At 33.7% G+C, this 21,287-nt stretch overlaps 1 protein-coding gene across 1 annotated transcript in view; it reads left to right on the top strand.

Annotated features, from left to right (window-relative positions):
- Nucleotides 1-20,921, top strand: part of LOC115880511 (A disintegrin and metalloproteinase with thrombospondin motifs 7-like) — a 94,869-nt gene extending 73,948 nt beyond the window's left edge. Inside the window, exons 17-20 of the mRNA XM_030897731.1 lie at nt 6,429-6,597; nt 18,542-18,979; nt 19,044-19,629; nt 20,046-20,921. Of these exons, the coding sequence (XP_030753591.1) occupies nt 6,429-6,597; nt 18,542-18,979; nt 19,044-19,629; nt 20,046-20,921 (2,069 nt within the window). The remainder of the gene's footprint in view (nt 1-6,428; nt 6,598-18,541; nt 18,980-19,043; nt 19,630-20,045) is intronic.
- Nucleotides 20,922-21,287: the final 366 nt, after the last annotated feature.

Raw genomic sequence — 21,287 nt, 5'->3', positions numbered from 1 at the left:
CTTTAGTATAAATAGCATATAATTTCTTTGGATCTACATAATCCTTAAAGAATTTAATTATTTCTTGTACATAATTAATTGTTAAAATTACAGTATGTCTTGTTTTTATTCCAAATGGTTTGGTAGTTATTACATGATAGTGTCCATTCGGTTTTAGTGTAAATATTATCTGATTTGAATAATTATTTATACAATTTTCTGTTATAGGTATATCTAATATTGGATCTTCTTGTGCAGAATGAACGGTTTCATTATCTGATGGTATTTTAACATCAGGTTGTTTAACTTGAATATCTGATAAAATTTGTATTTTGGATGGTTTAAGTAATTCATCCAATTGTTCCTTTTCCTCTTGTGTAATTGGATTTTCTTGTTCTCTTTGTATATATTGCTCTATTTCAGTATCAATATCTCCAGGGTTACCAATTAGAGACTCATTTTCTACTGCATTTAATTCTATTCTTGATAGAGCATCGGCATTCATATTTTCTTTTCCTTTCTTATATATGATATTGTAATCATATTCACTTAGTTTTAACCGCCATCTCACTAATCGTGAATTTGGTTCTTTTATATTAAACAAATATTGTAATGGTTTGTGATCAGTCACAATTGTAAACTTTTTACCGAATAAATATGGTCTAAAATGTTGAGTGGACCATACTATGGCTAACAATTCTTTTTCTATTGTCGAATAATTTTGCTCTGCTGGATTTAAGGTTCTTGATGCATAAGCAATCGGTAAATCATTTCCTAATTTTCCTTGACTAAGGACAGCGCCTAATGCTATATTTGAAGCATCTGTAGTTAGTATGAAAGATTTACTAAAATCAGGATATTGTAAAATTGGGTTGTTGCATAAAATATTTTTACATGTATTAAATGTTTCGACAAATTCTTTTGTGTGTATAATTTTCATTCCTTTCTTTAAACATTGCGTTAAAGGTTTTGATAATTTAGCAAAGTCCTTAATGAATTTTCTATAATATCCTAATAATCCCAAAAATGATTTGATTTCCTTAGTTGTTTTAGGAATTGGATATTTTAATATTGTATCAATTTTCTTAGGATTTGGTTTTATTCCATTTGGTGTTATAATGTGACCAAGAAATTCAACCTCAGTTCTTAGAAATTCTGATTTATCTAATTGTATTTTTAATTTAGCTTCTTGTAATTTTAAGAATACTTTTCTAATATGTTTAATATGTTCCTCAAGTCCTTTGGAAAATATTATTATGTCATCCATATATACTAGACAAAATTTTCCAATTATATCTTTTAGAATATTATCCATAACTCTTTGGAATGTTGCAGGTGCATTTTTAAGACCAAAAGGCATCCGTACAAATTCATAATGTCCATGTTCGACATTGAATGCGGTTTTCTCAATTGAATTTGGATTCATTTCTATCTGATGAAATCCGGAGGATAAATCAAGAGTTGTGAAATAAGTACATCTTCCTAATTTGTCTAAAATATCCGTAATATTAGGTAAAGGATATCTGTCGTCTATAGTTTTGTCATTTAATGTGCGATAATCGACAACTAGTCTCCATTTTTGTTTACCACTAGCGTCTAATTTTTTAGGAACTATCCATATAGGACTACTCCATGGACTATAACTGTGCCTAATTATTTCGTCATCAAGCATTTTGTTAATTTGTCTCTTTATTTCTTCCTTATGTACCATTGGGTATCTATACGACTTGGTATAAATAGGAATTTCATCTGATGTCTTTATCTCATGTTTAATTTTATTAGTAAATGTTAATTTCTGTGTATCTTTATGAAATATATCCGAAAAGTCATTGCATAATTTAGTTATTTCTTTTTTCTCTTCATTATTCATATGATCCATTCGTAGGTATTTTGTAATGTCACATTTTTGTTTATCTTTACATTGTTTAAAATGTTTAGTATCAAAATGAAATAAATTAAATTTTTCTTTTAAATTATTACAAAATGGAATTACTGGTATAGGCTCATTTAGTTCTAATGTTAAGTTTTCATTAGTATAGTTATAAATTTCAGTATAAGCATAACCATTTTCTGCTTTAGATAATGTTTCTGGAATATAAAGTTTATTAATATTCTGTTTTGGAATTATTACTTCAGAATTTTTTTGATCAACTGGGATTTTTATTTTAGCTACTTCATGGGCATTAATAGAAATTTTATAATTTTCTTTTTGAGGTTCTCTAAAGTATATAGGAAGTTCAAAATTATTACTTATTAATTTTTTATTAACAAAATCTATGTGAGCTTTAAATTTTAATAGTTCTTTTAATCCTATAATTCCATCGAAATATTCGTGAAAATCAAAAAGTATGTAATTTATATTTCCTGGCGAATTAAATTCAGGAAAGCATGGTATATCAGCTTTAAATAAAACAGTTTTTTCTCCTGTTCCAGTTTTTAAATTTGATGGTGAATGGTAAATTTTATTTGCAAAATATTCTTGTGTTTTTTGAGAATTTAAAATTGAATTATAACATCCTGTATCAATTAAAAGTTTTAACGGGGGTTTACTTATTTTTATATACGGTAAGCTATTATTTATTTCCGTATGCATTTCTATATTTACGTTATAGGCTGATGTAGGCTGACATCTTGAAAATTTTCATTCTCATTATCGTTGGAATAGTAATCGTATTCATTACTTTCTGTTAACTCGGCAAATGACTCAGAATAAGTACTCTCTTTGTATTCATTAGTCATCTGAGAATTTTCATTATCATGACCTTCATTATCACGACCTAAGCTATAATTAAGTTGAGATGAATCATTTAGATTCTCGTCTATCTGGTGTAATTCTTCCGATATAAAATTTCTCGGACCACTTGGTTTAAAGAAATTTGGTTTTTTATATTGTAGACTTGAATTTCTTGATGTTGTTGACATCGGTTCTGGTTTGTTCGTTGGTGTTTTACCAGTTGGTTTAAAAACGTCTATATTTTTTGGTTTTCCAAAAACTTCTGCGTTTGTTGGGAAACGTCTTGGGGGTACAGGTCTTGTCTGTATATTTATAGGTCCTGTAGGAAATGCTGGTTTCGTTTGAGCATTTTGAACGTTTGTGTTATTGTCATTATAATTATAAGAATTATTAGTTGCGAAATTATTAAATGAAGTATTTTGATGCAAAGTTTTATATGAATTTTGGAAATAATGGAAGTTTTGTTCTTCTGTAACTAAAGATAAAGCTTCTTCAAGACAAGTTGGTGCTTTTATTCTTATTATATTCTGTAAATTGAATGATAATCCTCTTATAAAAGTTCTTAATGTTGCTTGTTCGTATTGTCTTAAATATATTAATTTTGTCTGTTCGTCCATTTGTTGTATAGTGAAAGAGTTAATTTTTTGAACTAGATTACTTCTTAATATTTGTAATCGTTTTCCAAAATCTAAAGGATTTTCGTTTTTATTGGGCATGGCTAATAATAAGTCTTGTTCTAAACATTCGAGATTTCTTTTGTCGCCAAAGCAATCTATTAGTGCTTTTTTAATTTGTTCCCATGTTTTGAGTTCTAAGCGGTTTCCTACTAGAATTTGTGCTCTTTGGGTTAGTTTAATTCGTACTATTCGAATCAAATAGCTTTTTAACGCTTCGTCGTTTGTTACGCCGTACGTTTCGAATAGAAAATCAATTGTCGATATAAAACTTGTTAAGCAATGTGGATTTCCGTCGTATGGTGGAATTGTATCAACGTACATTCGTAATAACATAAAATTTGGATTATTAGTCGTCATTTTGATTTAGGTTAAGTCAAAAGTTCTTTCAAATGAAAATAATTAATTTTCAATTTCAATACTCTAACTATTTTTAATTCCAATACTGTTACTTTAAGAATAGTATTTTAGTAGAGTTAATTAACAAATTGTATAATTAATTAAATAATTAATTAATTAATCTAAAATGTTTGCTCGTATTCACCTTCAATAATTATTATTCTTCCAGTCTCAGTAACAATTATTATGATTATATTTAATCTAATTGTTCTCATAATACTGAAAAAATGAGATTTTAATTAATTACGTTTAAATAAATTTAATTTTAAAATTTTGCGCTTTTAAAATTATTTATTTAATTAAAACAAAAATATTTTAAATCTAAGTTTCTTTTCTAAATCTAAATATCTTTTAATTAATTCAAAAGATTTAAAACAAAAATATTTCTAAATCTACTCTTTTTTTCTTTCTTAAATGCTAGTTTCTTTAAATTCTTTGAAAATTCTTTGATTTTCTTTTGTTTCTTTTCTTTGAAAATTCTTTGATTTTCTTTTGTTTCTTCTTAAAATCTAACTTAATATTACTTCCAATCTCCTAATCAGGGAAATTAAAAGGATCTTGCAAAAGGAGTACTGGACTCACCTGAGTGATTTTTCTTCCTCTGCTGTTGAATCTTGCCTTCGTTTTCTGCGTTACCCAGACCTTCTTCTGATCAGCAAACGGCTTCAAACTTGGTTGGTTGAAGGTGTGGTCAATACACTGATCCGCAACTGATCCGTTCCCGACTGCGCCAATTATATTTCTCCGAACGAAGAGCGTGTTTTAAAAATAAAACTTTATTGAGAAGGTAGGTAATACAGTACTAAAAGTTAACACAGGATCGTGAACAAGATTGATTCTATATAGGGATTACAAGCTTTTATATATAATTTAATGTTAACATAAGCATAAAACTATTCTAGAATATGGGTGGCTTCGTTGGCAGCTTCCATTCATGGGATGCCCATAACTTAAGTTAACGTCTCCTCTTTGCTGCCTAGTCTAATCTTGACGGGTTTCTTCTTTAGCAAAAAAATTACCTCTAATTTTGTATTGTGCCAGTTAGTGCTTCCATAATGACATCTACTTACATCGGTAAAAATTTTGGATGACGCCTTGCAGTTTCATAGATGAACTCCGTTGCAATTAATTTTGCAGCTTCAGTTAAATTTTCGCCGCGTAGATTTGTTTTCCTGTGGCCGGCCGGCAGTGGCGCAAGCGGTAGTGTGTCGATCTGCGTTGCGTTAGATGGGATGGTACTGGGATCGATCCTCAGCCAGTACGGTCGCTTTATTTATTTAAATAGAAATATTGATTTATCTAAATAGAGCCACCAGCGAGCCGCCACCTCAAGGAAGGCAATGGAAAACCACCTTGACTATATTTGCTTTTTACTGCCTCTCAAATAGTGCCGTTCGGATTCGGTAATAAACTGTAGGTCCCGTGTATTTGTAAAACACCGATGACACATCACAGGTACATGCGAGAGGTGGCCGACGCTCTGTATAGAGTATGGCACTGTAAGACGAAGATTTGGTTTCACGATATTGACGAGATAGGTGGGCAGAAAGATGAAAAGCAGATTTTAAACATACTTATTACATATTTTCCGATCCATTGTCCATCCGATAGGAAAACAAGCAAATGTGTACAATTCTGGATGCAATTCTAGATTATTCTCGCAACAATTCTAGATATAGCAACGGATGAATCTGATACTTTGCTAAATAACAATACCTTATTTCAAAAATGCAGGTAAAAACTTTTGAGATCGTTAGCTTCAAAAATGGTAATGCACTTTAGAGATTGGCTTAAACAAGTCATAAGTTGCTTGTATTTTTAGCCAAAATTTGTTTCGAAGCAGAAGACGTACTGTGTTTGGTGAAAGTACACCAGAAATATCTGGACCATCATCAACTTGTAACAGTCTTTTTTTCTAGAGAGCTAACTAACTACTACTAACGCCGAGCAGTCGGTCTGAATTCTGATGGGGTATCTTGCGGTTGAACAAAAAATAGAAAGAATGCGATTACCTTTTTTTTTCAAAAGAACATTGGCGTCGGAACAAAACGAATCGGTCTGGTTGCGGAATCGCCTACTACCTACGGAACTATATCACTACCAAAAACGGAGAAACGGTACTTTTACTTATTTAAACTCAAAAATTCAATTTTTTACAGCATCGCTGATAAAAAAAACGGATCAGAATCGGCTTAAACTCACGAGGTTTACTTACTAAAGTTCACCGGCACTCAGTCTCAACAGGAAGACCCCTGTTTTCGCGCTACCAAAAACGGAGAAACGGTACTTTTACTTATTTAAACTCAAAATTCATTTTTTACAGCATCGCTGATAAAAAAAACGGATCAGAATCGGCTTAAACTCACGAGGTTTACTTACTAAAGTTCACCGGCACTCAGTCTCAACAGGAAGACCCCTGTTTTCGCGCCCCTTCCCCCCCTCTCATAAATAATCTTTCCCGTCGGGAACCACGAACCACGTTCGGCTACCATCGTTCTACGACCCATCAAAATTCCGATAATAAGCGTAAATTTATATGAGAAAATCGATTTTTGTTGATCATACGTATATTAGTCTAATAATCTTCACTAAAAAAATTCTGAGGAAAATTTTAAACATTATAATATTTATTCATTTCGCAGGGCAATACAGTTCTTGCAGCGCTCGCTGCGGAGGCGGAACACAGGAAGCCGACTGGATTTGCGTGGAGGAAAAAGCCGGAAAAGTTAGTCCGAACTTTTGTAATGGCATCGATAAACCGGCCAGGGAGGCGGACGTGAAAAACTGTAACGAAAATCCCTGCGAAACTCGGTATATAATCGATGGAGGAATGACATGAAAATAAGATCTAGGAAAATTGCACGCAAACAATTGACCGAAGGAGAATTGCCGAATACAATTAACCGAAAAGAGAATTAAAATAATGAAAGGATACTTGTCCGAAAAGAAATATCAACGAATAAGAATTTACGAAAATAACAATTTCCCGAAATATCGATTTCTAGTAAAAGATTGCTTCATTACAGGGCATTTATATAAACACCATGTAATAGTAGTTAGACAGTTCAAATATTTTTATACGTTTTTGTATACGTATTTTAGGGCACATAAAAGTAGGTTCGTATACACACAAATTGCGAAATGCGAATATCGCAAAATAAAAACGCCTTTTATTTACGTAGTTTGTATAATAACGATATTCGTAATGAATTCTAGGGATATTACTGTTTTTAAACACATGCTGAAAATGTCATTTGAGTGAGGAATTTTATTTTTATCTCCAGTTTGTCGTTGCGGTGCCGTGATAGTATACAGGGTGCTACAAATTCGAGGTACGAGCATTGGTATCTCGGAAACCGTAAGAGATACGAAGATGGTTAAATTGGGGCAAAGTTGCGCTTTGGGATGTTCGCCAAGATGCCATCAAAAAAGTTTTAAGAATTTCAAGGATTGCTGAGTTTTTTGGAAAAACGGACTTTTTTGAAAATCAATTTTATTTTTTCCTGGCGTTACTTTTTAGAAAATCAAAAAACTAATTGCATATTCTCATGGCTACTTTATTAGGGCTATCTGATAATGTTTTTAGATTTTTAAATTAGCTGATAATTCGTGAGATACAGAGGTCAACTTAATTTTTTTTTAAATACGGACCTGCATTTTTTATTTGAAGTTTTGAAAGAATCTCCTGAGTACAATGATACGCCACACTTGGTACTTTTTTTTGTTTTAGGTACCTTAACAATAACAAAACTATTTAATTATTATTTGAAATAATTTCAAGTCCCACTCCGGTTTTTTAAGTTATTTAATTTGATTATATTCATCACAACAATATGGATCAGCGCTAATTAACATTGAATCGAGCCAATTGAAAGATTCAAACAAATAATACTCAGGTCAGCAATTTAAAAATATTATTTATAACTTTATTTATTGTGATTTTGAAATATTAGTGTATGATCTAATAATATGCATAATATTAATCGTAGTTATTATAAATAAATCAACTTCTACAAACTAGTTTCTAAAACTAGTAATGCTCTACATGTTCGAAAGGGTTACCACCGTCCATAATACACAAATTAATGTATTTTTCGTTCAATCTTATTTATAGCTTTTTGAAAATATCTTCTTCTTATACTTCCGAATGCATTCTGTACTCTTTATTGTAATGTTGAAATGTATTGTCACTTTTAAAAATGACGTCAAATAATACCCAATAGTGATGGGAATACCGGTTCCACATGAGTCGTGTTACAATAGCGACCGTTCCAGAAAAATACCGCGATTTTGTAATCGAGGTTCCAACTTCCTAAATGTTGCGGTCCTCGCTTATGTAGTATTTCTGGCATTGGTAACTACTTTTATTTTATACTAGCTACCTAGTCCCACAAACCACTGTCAAAAAAAAATCTTTATTGGTGACCGGTTTCGGCAATTCCAGCCATCATCAGACCTTAAAAATAGATATAAACAATAAAACTTATATAAATGTATAAAAGCAAATAAAATTTGCATTTTATTTTATTTGCTTTTACGTTTCATCTTTCAAACAACGCTATTTTATACCATGCTTAGTACATACCAAAAATCACTATTTCAAAAGTAACGTAGCGCCGGGAGCACCAACGCCAATAGTAACCGACCCAATCGCTCCAGGCGAAAACGAAACCCTAGAAGCGCTCCAGCGACTGCTGGAACGAGTAAGCCGCCTCCGAGGTCGAGCGTCGATAGCCAGTTACAGCAGTTACTTCTGTTCGCGACAGGGAACTAAAACTCTAGGAGCGCGACGGCTGGAGCGAAGTAGGCCGCCGCGCCGCTGAGGTCGAGCGTCGATGCCCAGTTACAGCAATTACGCGACAGGGAACTACAACTCTAGGAGCGCGACGGCTGGAGCGAACACGTCGCCGTCGCCATCGAGATCGCCCGACGCTACGTACAGTTCCAGTAACTATTGTAGGCGACAGACGAAATCGAGACGGCTGCAGCTAAACACGTCGCTATGCGGTTACTACGGTTCAAGCTAACTTCAAGAACGATTATAAATAATTTATTTGCAAATTATAAATAATTTATAATTTTGTCGTCATTATCATCGTCGTTCAGTAACAGGTTCCCCATTCGTTGTGGAGCGCGACACGGCGTTACAAAAAAATACCGCTCCAAAATCACGTTACTCAAATACCGACACATCACTAATACCCAATAATTTTATGTTATTTTTATTATTTAATTGCATTTGATTATCCGTATTCGATGTTTTACTCCATGTCATTGTTAAGTTTGAAAGCTTACCAATATTGTAACGATGAATAGATTGAATATTTAAAAAAAACAGAGCCGGACTTGAAATTAGTTTAATTAAATTGTGTTAAAATGTCCGATACAAAAAAAAATATTGAGTGTGGCATATTGTTGTATTCAGGAGACCGAATTCTTTCAAAATCTGAAATAACAAATGCAGGTCCGTATTTAAAAAAATTAAATTGCTCTCTGTATCTCACAAATTATCAACTATTTTGAAAATCTAAGAATACTATCAGATAGCCCTAATAAAGTAGCCATGAGAATGAGCAATTAGTTTTTTGATTTTCTAACAAGTAACGCCAGGAAAAAAATAAAATTGATTTTCAAAAAAATCCGTTTTTTCGAAAAAACTCAGCAATCCTTGAAATTTTTAAAACTCTTTTGATGTATCTTGGTGAATATCCTAAAGCGCAACTTTGACCCAATTTTCTTCGTATCTCTTACAGTTTCCGAGATACCAATGCTCGTAGGGATTAAGTTTTGTTGATTTAAATACTAACTCAGGGTTGTTCACCACATACGACAAGGAATATTGTAGCTAAACGATTAGATTTTTGCAAATTGTAAGGTTTGGGTTCGTTGAAGGACTATTAGAGCTACAATTTAAAAATATTTTTACAAGATACAGAGTGTCCCAAATAAATAAAAAATATCAAAGTTTCATTTTTTTAAATGGAATACCCTGTATATTATTACACTTTTAATTTCTACGATTAAAATAAAGGTAAATTTAATTAAGGTTTATTGCACTTAAACCTTACCGTTTTTGAAATATTTTCAATTTTGTGAAATTGCAGTATACATTTTAAGACTTTATTTCTCCGAGGGTATCAAAGTTTTTAATACTAAATATTTACTGAAGTTTATTTATTGATCAGTTATTGTGTTGCAATAATAAAAAATATACTACCTTATACAGGGTGTCTAAATATTTATTTTAAATAATTATTAGCTTTAAACGGCAATAACTTTTTTAATTTAAATGGAACACCCTGTATATTTTATAAGAATCAGATGCACAATTTAATTGACTACCAAATTGTATTATACCATTTTTTACCTATCTCTTGAAGTTTCCGTAGAAAATGCATTTCCTTGTAATTTAGAACTCATTTATCAATATACCCATGGAATACTGACATTTTAAACTATTTTTAAAGATGTACCAAATTTTTAAAGAGTACAGATACTAATATTGTTTGTTTATTTCATTAGAAAATAAAAAAAACTGTTTAAATATTTGTTAAAGAGACACGTTTGGAAATTTCCAATATTTCCATTTCCATGGAAATATTTCCAACGGAAATGATTGAACATGATTTTAGTTTTATCGATGTTCATCTTAAGGCTCATATGTCTCTTGAAATTGCTGGAACGTTTTTGCAACCAGCAAAGCGCAGTCATAAGCGTATTGCCAAAGGTATTGCCAACCAATAAGCCGAGCAATATCAGAATATTCAACTATTTCAGTCATTGTTGACCGCTCTGTATTATTTGGGGCGCCATATATTTTAAAATAGATTGAATTCCGTAACGATTTTGAAAAGAAAAGCATTTTTGGCAGCACTAGAGGTTATGAAATGAGAGGAGACGTATAAACAATGTTTTAAAAGTCAACTGGACATAGTTTATAGTATTTTTTTCTCCGAAAAGTACTTATACTTTGAACAAAATGGTTTATGATCAAAAATTCTTCAAATTTACAGTTATTATTCACAATAAAAGTATGTTTTTGAGAGACCTTAAGATTTGACAACACTCTATTAGGTATTTCGTGCAAATACTTAATTTAGTTATTAATTTGTAAGTTGAAAAAAAGGAAAAACATAAAGTTATTTTGGTAAAAATTTGAAACACCCTGTGGATTGGTTTGACAAAGTAAGGAATTTAATAGCCACTCTATCATCAAGGTTTACAGGGTGGGTCAAATTCGACGCTTTTAAATGGAAACACCCTTTTCTATAGGAGATAGACGAAAACTAATATCGATGTCTGGAGCTCAATTTTTGTCAAAAACATGATGGTGAAAACCGCATATCGATATCTGTTACCGTTTCGGAGTTACGGGGTGTTTTTCAAAACTGAAAATAATTTAAAATTACCTTTCCAAAATCCTTTGTTATAATCCCCTTCGAAATACAGAATATTTAAAAGTTCGCCACTTTTAACTAGTAGGCTTTGGACCCCTTATTGATGATATACTCGAAAACATATTTTTCCAGCAATATGACGCACCGCCTCAGAACGCTGAAGTTATCAGCAAATTTTTGTAACCAATTTCAAGAATAATTGAATAGCTAACCAAGATCCCGGCCGTCGAGGCCGCCTGACTTGGTGCCCATGGATCTAATCCTATGGATATATTTGCTGAAGAATAAAGTTTCCTTATTCTTCCGTATAATCTAGACAAGAATTAGAAATACTTAGCAGTTATGAGAAGGTATCTTTCACCCCTACTGAGTTAATGAATTCCGCGAGAAATGTTCAAAAACTGCCCCGTCTGTCCATAACAGAAGACGGTCGATATGTCGAACATCTGTAGCAAAATCTCATGTCTTGGTTTGCTATTTATTTTTATTGTTATTAGATATAGTTTAAATGTGTTGATCTTGGTTAAATATATTTTAAATTGTTATAAAATTCTGCATCTCTCATAGCAAATATTATTTTCGTTTTAATTGATTCTCATAACTAGATTTTTTTTTGTATCAGTCTGGTACAACTTTCGGTTTAACCGGAAGCACCTTACTTTTTTTACTATTAATTGACATTTTATTTTATTTAAATAATTTAGGATAAAACTCCTTTTACAAAAGCAATATAGTTAAAGTTTATTTTTAATAACTTCTGAGATAACATTTTTGAACAACGGAATACCTGGAGAGGATAGCGAAAATGAAACATACTGTAGAGTTAATTCTGCTTAACAGATATTATAATCTAAATATTTAAAAATGCACTATTTGATAATATATATTACATATACCGTGTTTTTCTCAACAGTGGCATTTTTTTATTATTACAGATTAAAAAACGAGATTTGGTTTTGATATTATTATGACACAAATCAATTAATTAACGTATTCAATTATTTTCGGTCGCTTCCTGTTTCACCGGAAATTACTAGAACTTTGATTTTTAAATGATACACTTGGTATTTTTTTACTCTGTTCGATAGAAAATGACACTCTGAATAGAATGGCATATCATATATCGACTTCTGACATTTTTGCTATGGTTTATTTGAAATTATAAACAAACATTACAAACAACGACAATTTGACTCGGAATACCAAATTATTCATAAAATAATGCTTTTTCCAAATATGCTAATGATCGTTCCATTTGAAAAAAATGACATATGATTAAAAATAAGATTTGGGCATCTTTTAACTTGCTAGGACAAGACACTAAAACATTAGACAATCAAATATATTTTCCAAGGCTCCTTGATTATTAATTATAATTAAAAATAAAATATAATTAAAGTTTAAAAATTAGTGTTTTTAACAAAGCCATGGTACTGTAGATTGAAATTTAAAAAACAATTTGTTTTTGAGCAAATATGTCAAAAGTTGACATATGATATGTTATTCGATTCAGAGTGTCATTTTCTATCGTCTAAAACATTAGACGATCAAATCTATTTTTCCAAGGCTCCTTGATTAAAAATTAGTGATTTTAGCACAACCATGAAAAAATGTCATGGATATTTAAAAAAAAACAAGGGTGCCATTTCCTACTTTATGACATATTCAAACATACCAATGTAAAAATACATACCAAATGTAAAATACAAACGTTTCCGCACCATACAACAGGACGGGCCAAACATAGCACATAATCATTCTTAGTCAGAGGTCTAATGGTAAGCGTTGTTGTAGAAGGATATTCCTAAGCCTCTGAAACGTTGTTTTGGCCATGCCGATTCTAATTTTAATTTCCTCGTCGCAGTCCCATTTGTTATTGACAACAGAGACGAGATATTTAAACCTATCCACCTGATCAATGATCTCACAAGCCGCTTACAGTGAGGTTAACATTTTGGATTTGTCTACTAATCATCAGGGTGTTTGTTTTTCAGGTCAATATGCAGCCCGTACTGTTGTCCCACACTATTTATCTTATTTAACTTTCAGTTCTTGAAGATCTTCCATAGTGGGATCCAATAAAACAGTATCGTCAGCATATCTGATATTATTAATCGGCTTTCCATTGACCTAATACCCCTGGACTCATTTCCGACTATTTTAATTAAAAAAATGTATTCCTAAATAAGAAATGGTAAATAACCACTATAAATGTAGTGTTAATTTACTTTACTAAGCATAAAAAACATTTCTTCATTCTAATGTATTCGGTAGTTACCGATCTTTCGTATCAGTATGATACGCTATAATGTAGCTAGTTGTTTAGTGGTATGGACAGTAAATACGCCTTTCATGTGAGTCGACCAAACACTATCTCTGATCTCGCACACACACGTATATACACACACACGAGGGTTATTAGCTCGACTTTATGAATAAAACAACAAAGTTAGTTAGTAAATCAAACGTGTTATCGTCTGTTAGAGTCGGGACGACGTACAACCGGCAATTATTTCCATTGTTGTCGCATGTAAACTATGTAATGAATACATTATTCCGACGCTCTTATCTATAATTGTTATTTGGCGTACTGTCTTCGGTTGTTTTACCTGTTTATTTTCGCGGTGTTATTGTTTTAGATTGATTTATACGTCTGTTAGGAGCTAGGGTAGATGAAAAGGTGTGTGTGTGTGTGTGTATTTGTGTGTTTATAATTGCAGATATCGATTTTGACATTCAAATGAATGTAAATTCAAAATGTTGGATTTTGATAAATGCTTCATGAATGAATTATTTTTATTTCTTTTCATGAAGACATTTTTTTTATTTCTTTTCTATACAATTAGAGATTATTGAAGAAACACTCTTGTCTTGTTTCGGAAAAATGCACCTAAAAAATCACAACTATATTTGTATGGATTTTTATATCACAAGCATTTCCTTTGATATAAAGACGTATAAGATTAACCTAGATTTTAACTAATAGTAAGAAGGAAGTTAAACAGAGCAACCTTATAGATCTATTGTATCTCATCACTCACATTGTAATTTATCATACAGTCTCAGGGCTTTGGCAAAAGCCAGTATGTCAGATGGTTTTACAGAGGTGAGTTCTTCATCTCGGATATCAGTCATACCAAAGTTTATGAACGATTGATTGTCGTCTCGGTGCAGTTAGAGATTGTCTGGTATTTCCCAATTTTCCCCACAATATCTGCATTTGTCGTTTTTAATTAGGTTCAATCTATTGAGGTGTTCAATGAGGAGGAGGTAGTGACCTGTTAAAAACTCCTTGAAAATCCGAAGATTGTTCTTTTTTTTTCAATAACAAGAGGCCGTCCGCTGCCGGCGACATTGCAACCTGTAACGCCCCTTTTGTCTTTGTCCCCTTTCTATGTCTGTAGCCATTCTCCTATCATTGTACCTCACCTTTATAGAATCTCAGATCCTTTCTGTGAAGAAGAGAGGACTGAAAGTCTTAGTCTCTGACAAGTGAGATGGCCCGGCTCGACGAAAGGTCGGTGGTCACATCGACTAATCCCGGATGTCACCAAATCACAAACCCCTGTGCACGGGGAGGTTGGATTCTACATCACCCAACTCTTGACTGGGCATAGATGCTTTCGAGCATACTTGCACAGATTCAAGAGGAGTCCCCGAATTGTCACCATTGCCGCGTGATGACCGAAGATGCGGAGCACGTGTTCTTCCGATGGCCTCTATACGAGGGGACAAGGACGGAAAAAAAGGAGAGAAATCTCGGCTTGTCCATCAGCCCAGAAAATATAGTGGACTGCATGCTGAAGGTGCTATAGTGGACTGCATACGTCTATAGTGGACTGCATACGAAGAATAGACAGCAGTAACATCGAATAAGAATGCCCCGGCGAAGTAGTATTTACAAAAAGTGTCGCCGGGGAAAGAACATTCCTGGAGGCAGGACAGAGGTGTAGGTTAGTGTAGGTGTTTTAGCGAGGTAAAAAAATACCACATAACTCGTCTGGCACATAGTAGGTTTTCCCAGGCGAGTACCTGTTGCAGGTTTCCCTGCACCTCTCAAATCTGAAAAAAGGGTCCTTGAGCATGGGAGCATAGTTCCTCTTCTTCTAGCTTTGTTTTCCAAAGTAAAATGTGCGCTTGCGATTCAGAGCCTCGCTACATCAGCGAATCAGAGATGGTTAAGATATTCTCTATATATTTTTAATCCTTTGTTAGTCCAGTCCAGTTGACGGAAGATTTCTTCTAATGTTGCTCTAAACAGCTTTGGAGATATCGCGTCTCCCTGTCGTACTCCTTTGTCAGTTGGGAACTCTGGGGTTGTTTTATACAGGGTGGTCCGAACTGTATTCCGAAAACTTCGGCAGCATATTCTGCAGATAAAAATAAGTAAAAAAGTTCGTATTAATGCATGTTCTAAAATGCTTAGTTTCGGAGATACAGGGTGTAGAAGTTTTATCTCTTATTATTTTATTATTTTTATTTCGATTTTTTCCAAAAATATTTTCTGAAGTAACGTCAATATTTGGGTGAAAATTGGTGTCTCGGAGTCTTTTGACACGACAAATTTGATTTTGATGTTAATATGACTCCTATTGGTAGAGGGCGCCACCTACATGTGTTTTAACTGTTTTGAAGCGTAATAACTTTTTGTCCGTACCTGTATAAAACTACTGTGTAAAAAAATAAATATTTGCGACGTTTTTTACGTGAAAAAGGTCTCTTAGTAAAAATCGCTACGAGTAATGGTTTTTGAGATATTTGGAATCGAAATAATCAATACCTGTCATCATTGACATAAATTAAACATGTTGACTAAATAGTTATTAGACTGAAATCAATTTCAAATGTCTTTGTGTCAAAAGTTCAACAGAAACTGTTTTATCATCATTTTTTGCAGAAAAATTTATGATTAATTTAAAAAAATAAAAATTTTCCAAATTTATTATTTCAGTGAAATAACTATCTACTCAACGTGTTTATTTTTCGTCAATAATGAAATGTATTGACTATTTCCATTCTAAATATCTTAAGAACGGTTGCTCGTAGCGATTTTTACAAAGAGATATTTTTTACGTAAAAAATCACAGAGATGTATATTTTTTTCGCTGGGTAGTTTTATACAGGTACGGACAAAAAGTTATTACGCTTCAAAACAGTTAAAACATATGTAGGTGGCGCGCTCTACTAGTAGGAGTCATATTGATATCAAAATCAAATTTCTCATGTCAAAAAACTCCCAGACACCAATTTTCATCCAAATATTGACGTTACTTCAGAAATTATTTAGAAAATATCGAAATAAAAATGAAACTTCTACACCCTGTATCTCTGAAACTAAGCATGTTATGACATACATTTATACGAACTTTTTTACTTATTTTTATCTGCAGAAGTTTCCGGAATACAGTTCGGACCACCCTGTATATTGTTTCTCTTGCTTTGGCAAGTCTTGTCGGGCAGCACGTCTGTGTATAAAGGCTATGGCTACTTTTTGTTCGGCTGATGGTGTATGTACAGGGTTATCATTTTAGTTTGACCCACTTTTAAAAGCTTATAACTTTTTTGTTTGTTGGGTTAAAGCAGTCATTTAAAAAACACGTTGTAGCAGTTTCAGCCAAGTTTTTGCGAGTACAAATGACAGTAGGTGTCACATGTCAGATTTTTAAAACTAAAAAAAACTTTTTAAATGGAACACTCTGTATATTAGTAGCGCATTAGGTAGTCCCATTTTCTCCGAATTCAAAAATGTATCACACATGTGCATTCTTCTCAATTTCTTTCAAGATCGACAAAAGCATGTAAAAACAACTAACTAACTAATCTATAACTGTTTTTAATTTTATAGCTAGTTATTGTTATTGTTAAGTCAGTATTAATAAAATTGTTTGTTCGTTAATGTGTTCTGCTTCATTGATAAGGCAAACTAACAAACATAATTTGGAAACAAAACCATTTATAATTATCTTGATTTTTTTATTTAATTGTTTTACATGCTTTTGTCAATCTTTACTTGTTATTTTGTTAATCTTTGTTCAATTTTTTTTTGATGCAATGACTTACAAGAAGAAAAACCCTAATATAATGATTTACTAATATAATGATTTATTATTCACACCCTAATATAATGATTTATTATTTAGAATAGAGTATCCCTGTTTAAAGACTCTATAAAGTTTCTCTGAATGTGTTAGTGTTTGTATGTTATAAACTTAACAAAGCTTTTTTTCAGCACCTCAACTTGTCCCAAACAAACTTCTTTTTTGCACACCGTGTTCTTCAAATTTCTTCGATTAAACATTATACCTACTATCAAAAATAAACATTTTACATGCATGCTATGTTGCAATACACGAACTGGGGATAACTTTTACAAAAATAATAAAGTTATCCCACTCATTCCAGGCCTGTGTAGTTTACGGAAATTCAAAAATAGCAAGAAAGTTCGTAGATCTAATTTTATATCAAACTTTTAGTCAACATTTCTCCGTTAGTTTTCAAACTTAGCAAAGGTTACGGAATTTAAAGAAATTAATCTGCAAAGTTTCGAACTGAAGGTAAAAAGACATACCTATATTTCATTTTTACTTATTGCATCTTTTGTGAAAATAAATCAAATTGGAAATAATTTTAGTATACCTATATATTTGATAGTGCCATAGTTTTAGAAAGTTCATTATTATTCTCTACTATATCTCCCTACTTTTAACTAAGCACATACAGAGTGACACATCGTTAAGAAAGAGCTCTATATCAGGATTGTTATTTGGTATTTTCAATCTCTTCTTTAATGTAAAATATGACCTAGTAGAAGTACACATTTTAAAAATATCCTTGTAATAATAATTAGGTGGTCTAAAGGGGGTAGTGAAGCGGCTCAAATAGCCTCTCCTACTCAATTCCTACTCGTACCTCCTGCCTTATGGCTCGGTTGATCCCGGAAACCAGACTGCGTTTTATCCAAGATCAGGTACCCAACCCTGGTGGCGGAGAGACAATGACTGGGCCAACACGAGAGGAAGAAACCATACCGGTACCGAGGATTAGCACTCCGACGTATCGTGATTTTACTACTGCTGCTTTCGACGCAAGACATGTAACCCGGGGCGGGAGAGAATTGAACGCTGGTTCTCTCATTCGGAACCGTCATGATGATCAGCGCGTAGAGGGATTAAATCCGAACTTACCAAACAGTTAAACGGCAATCCCAAGCAAGAAACTCGAGCTATCATAATAGACTACTTGGATACATTAAAGCAAAAACTTGCAGCTTTCTCGAAAAGTCTTCGCCGATTCCAAGAAAGCTATCAGAGAAAGGTGCAAAACAACCAGTTTGTAAAAAATGCGAGGTATTTCTACAGGTCATTGGAGAGCAGAGAAGATGTGGGTGAGTCACCAGAACTGGCGGATGTGACAAAATTTTGGAAAGACATCTGGTCAAACAATATTAACCACCGCGAAAACGCTCCATGGATATGCGTACAAGAACAGAAATTACGTGGAAACCTAATGAACCCAGTAACAGTAACAACCGATGATGTCAGAAAAGTAATATCAAAACTAGCAAACTCGAAAGCCCCAGGAAAAGACGGGATCCAGACCTTTGGTTCAAAAGACTTACCTGTTCACACGCATGTTTGGCATCACAATTTAACAGAGTCCTACAAAAACCAGAGGAACTTCCAAGTTTCCTCACAAGTGGAGTTACCTACCTTCTCCCGAAATCCGAGAATACCAAAGACCCGTCGCAATACAGACCGATCACCTGTCTACCTACATTGTATAAAATTCTTTCTGCTGTAATTCGGGACAAAATTGATACGTACCTGGAACAAGAAAACATAATGATGGATGTAAAAGAAGAGCTCTTGTCTGTAAAGAACAGATCACTATAGATGCTGTAATTCTCGAGCAAGCACGCCAAAGCCAAAGAAATGTATGCATGGCATACGTAGATTACCAGAAGGCCTTCGATTCAATACCTCACAGCTGGCTTTTAAAAGTGCTGGAGATTTACAGTATCGATAAAACCATCATAAATTTCCTACAGCATACTATGGCCAAATGGAATACTTCACTAAGTATCAAACATCAAGAGTCAAATATAGAATCTGGAATTATAAGATTGCAGAGAGGAATCTTCCAGGGGGACTCCTTGTCTGCATTATGGTTTTGCCTTGCTCTGAACCCAATATCCGAAACACTTAAAGAGACAGGGTTCGGTTTTACCTTAAAATTTGGAAAAAATTCAGAAGTTATCAGCCATTTGCTCTTTATGGATGACTTAAAAATCTACGCGGCAAACCAAAAGCAACTAGACGCTGCCATCTGTCATCATCATGACACTGATATTGCCATGGACTTCGGTGTCAAAAAGTGCCAAAAAGTAACCGTTGAGAGACGAAAACTGATTGAGGGACCTGAACTTCAATTGAACCCAAACACAAAAGTAGCATCGATATCCCGTGATCCATACAAATACCTTGGAGTTCTGCAGACAAACAAGATTGAACATAGCAATATTAAGGAAATACTTACTGGTCAATTCAAGACACGACTAAAAAGCTATTAAAAAGCAAGCTTAATTCAAAAACCTGACCAAAGCAATTAATAGCTATGCCATCCCAATTTTGCAGTATTCATTTGGTGTTGTAAAATGGACACAGACTGACCTGGAACGGATCAACAGGTTGGTAAGAACGAAATTATCAAAATTTAGAAAACACCATCCAGGATCAGCAGTGGAAAGGATAAACTTGCCTCGAAAAGATGGAGGTCGCGGAATCATCGATGTGGTTGCTTCTTGCAACAACAGATAGGCCATCTCAGGAAATATTTTAGGAGCACAAACAATGACATCCATAGAGCTGTGGTAAAGTGGACAACAACCTCACTACACTTAACCTGAACGCTGATAACCATGGCCACCTGTCTGTAAAAAACAGAGAGCAGTCACTTAGAGAGTGGGGCTCGAAAGCTTTGCATGGACGTTTTTACAACGAGCTGCAGCGAGAAACGGTCGACAAACAAGCATCTGTTCAATGGCTCGTCGATGGGTACTTGTTTCCAGAAACGGAGGGCTTCATGATTAGCATCCAAGACCAGGTTACCGCTACACTGAGCTATAGGAAGTTTATTATGGAAGAGAATATAACCTCAGTTTCGTGGCGGAAATGCAAAATAGAGTCGGAGACAATTGAACATATTCTCTCAGGGTGTCAGCTACTGGCGGGAACAAAATATGTGGAAAGACATGACAGAGTAGCCACGATAGTCTATTTAGAACTACTAAAAAACTATTCTTTTGAAGTTGAAACAAGCACAAGATATTACCAATATAAGCCAGCGCCGGTAGTGGAGAATACAAGGGCCAGGGTATACTGGAATAAAGGAATTATAGCTGACAAGACGATACCCCATAACAAACCCGACATAACAGTAATTGACAAACAACATAATAATGCATTCCTCATCGATATTTCCATACCGAACAATCACAATATGGATAGAAAGCATAGAGAAAAGGTTGAGAAATACACCGAATTAAAACGCGAAATTAAAGATATGTGGCGGCTCAACGAGGTCAAAATTGTTCCGATCATCCTGACATCAATGGGACTGATACCAATAAATTTGAAAAATTCTCTGGAAGATATTGGAATTCAATACAAGACTTACCGTAAAATGCAAAAGTCGGTAATACTTGACGCAACCAACATCGTCAGGTCTTTCTTAGAGTAGTAGAAACGGGCTACCATCCTGCAATCACACGCCGATGGTAGTTGCAACACACGGTTCAAAGTAGAAACCTGCCGAAAAAAAATGAGTATAGGCGGTATAACCTTATACAACCCTCAGTCCTACCATCTTTGTGGAGAAGAGGAGTAAACTACTCCTAGTCGGCCGAGAATGTAGCACAAGGGAACTATCGCTTCACTCCTTATCCTCACTGTGCCATGACCATCCAGTGCTACAGTTGCAGCTAAAACTGTCCGGCAGCGTAACCGTCACAGTTAAACCTTTCCAGGCAGCTAACACACATCAAAGATGGAACATTCGAGTGGGACAAAACCATCGTCCGGATTTTTGTATCATGAGAGAAAAAAA

Source organism: Sitophilus oryzae, unplaced genomic scaffold (genome assembly GCF_002938485.1).
Source record: "Sitophilus oryzae breed Bouriz unplaced genomic scaffold, Soryzae_2.0 scaffold_1625_pilon_pilon, whole genome shotgun sequence".
Classification (NCBI taxonomy): Eukaryota; Metazoa; Arthropoda; class Insecta; order Coleoptera; family Curculionidae; genus Sitophilus; species Sitophilus oryzae.
Note: the sequence above shows the minus strand (reverse complement) of the source record. Positions and strands in the feature narration are given on the sequence as shown.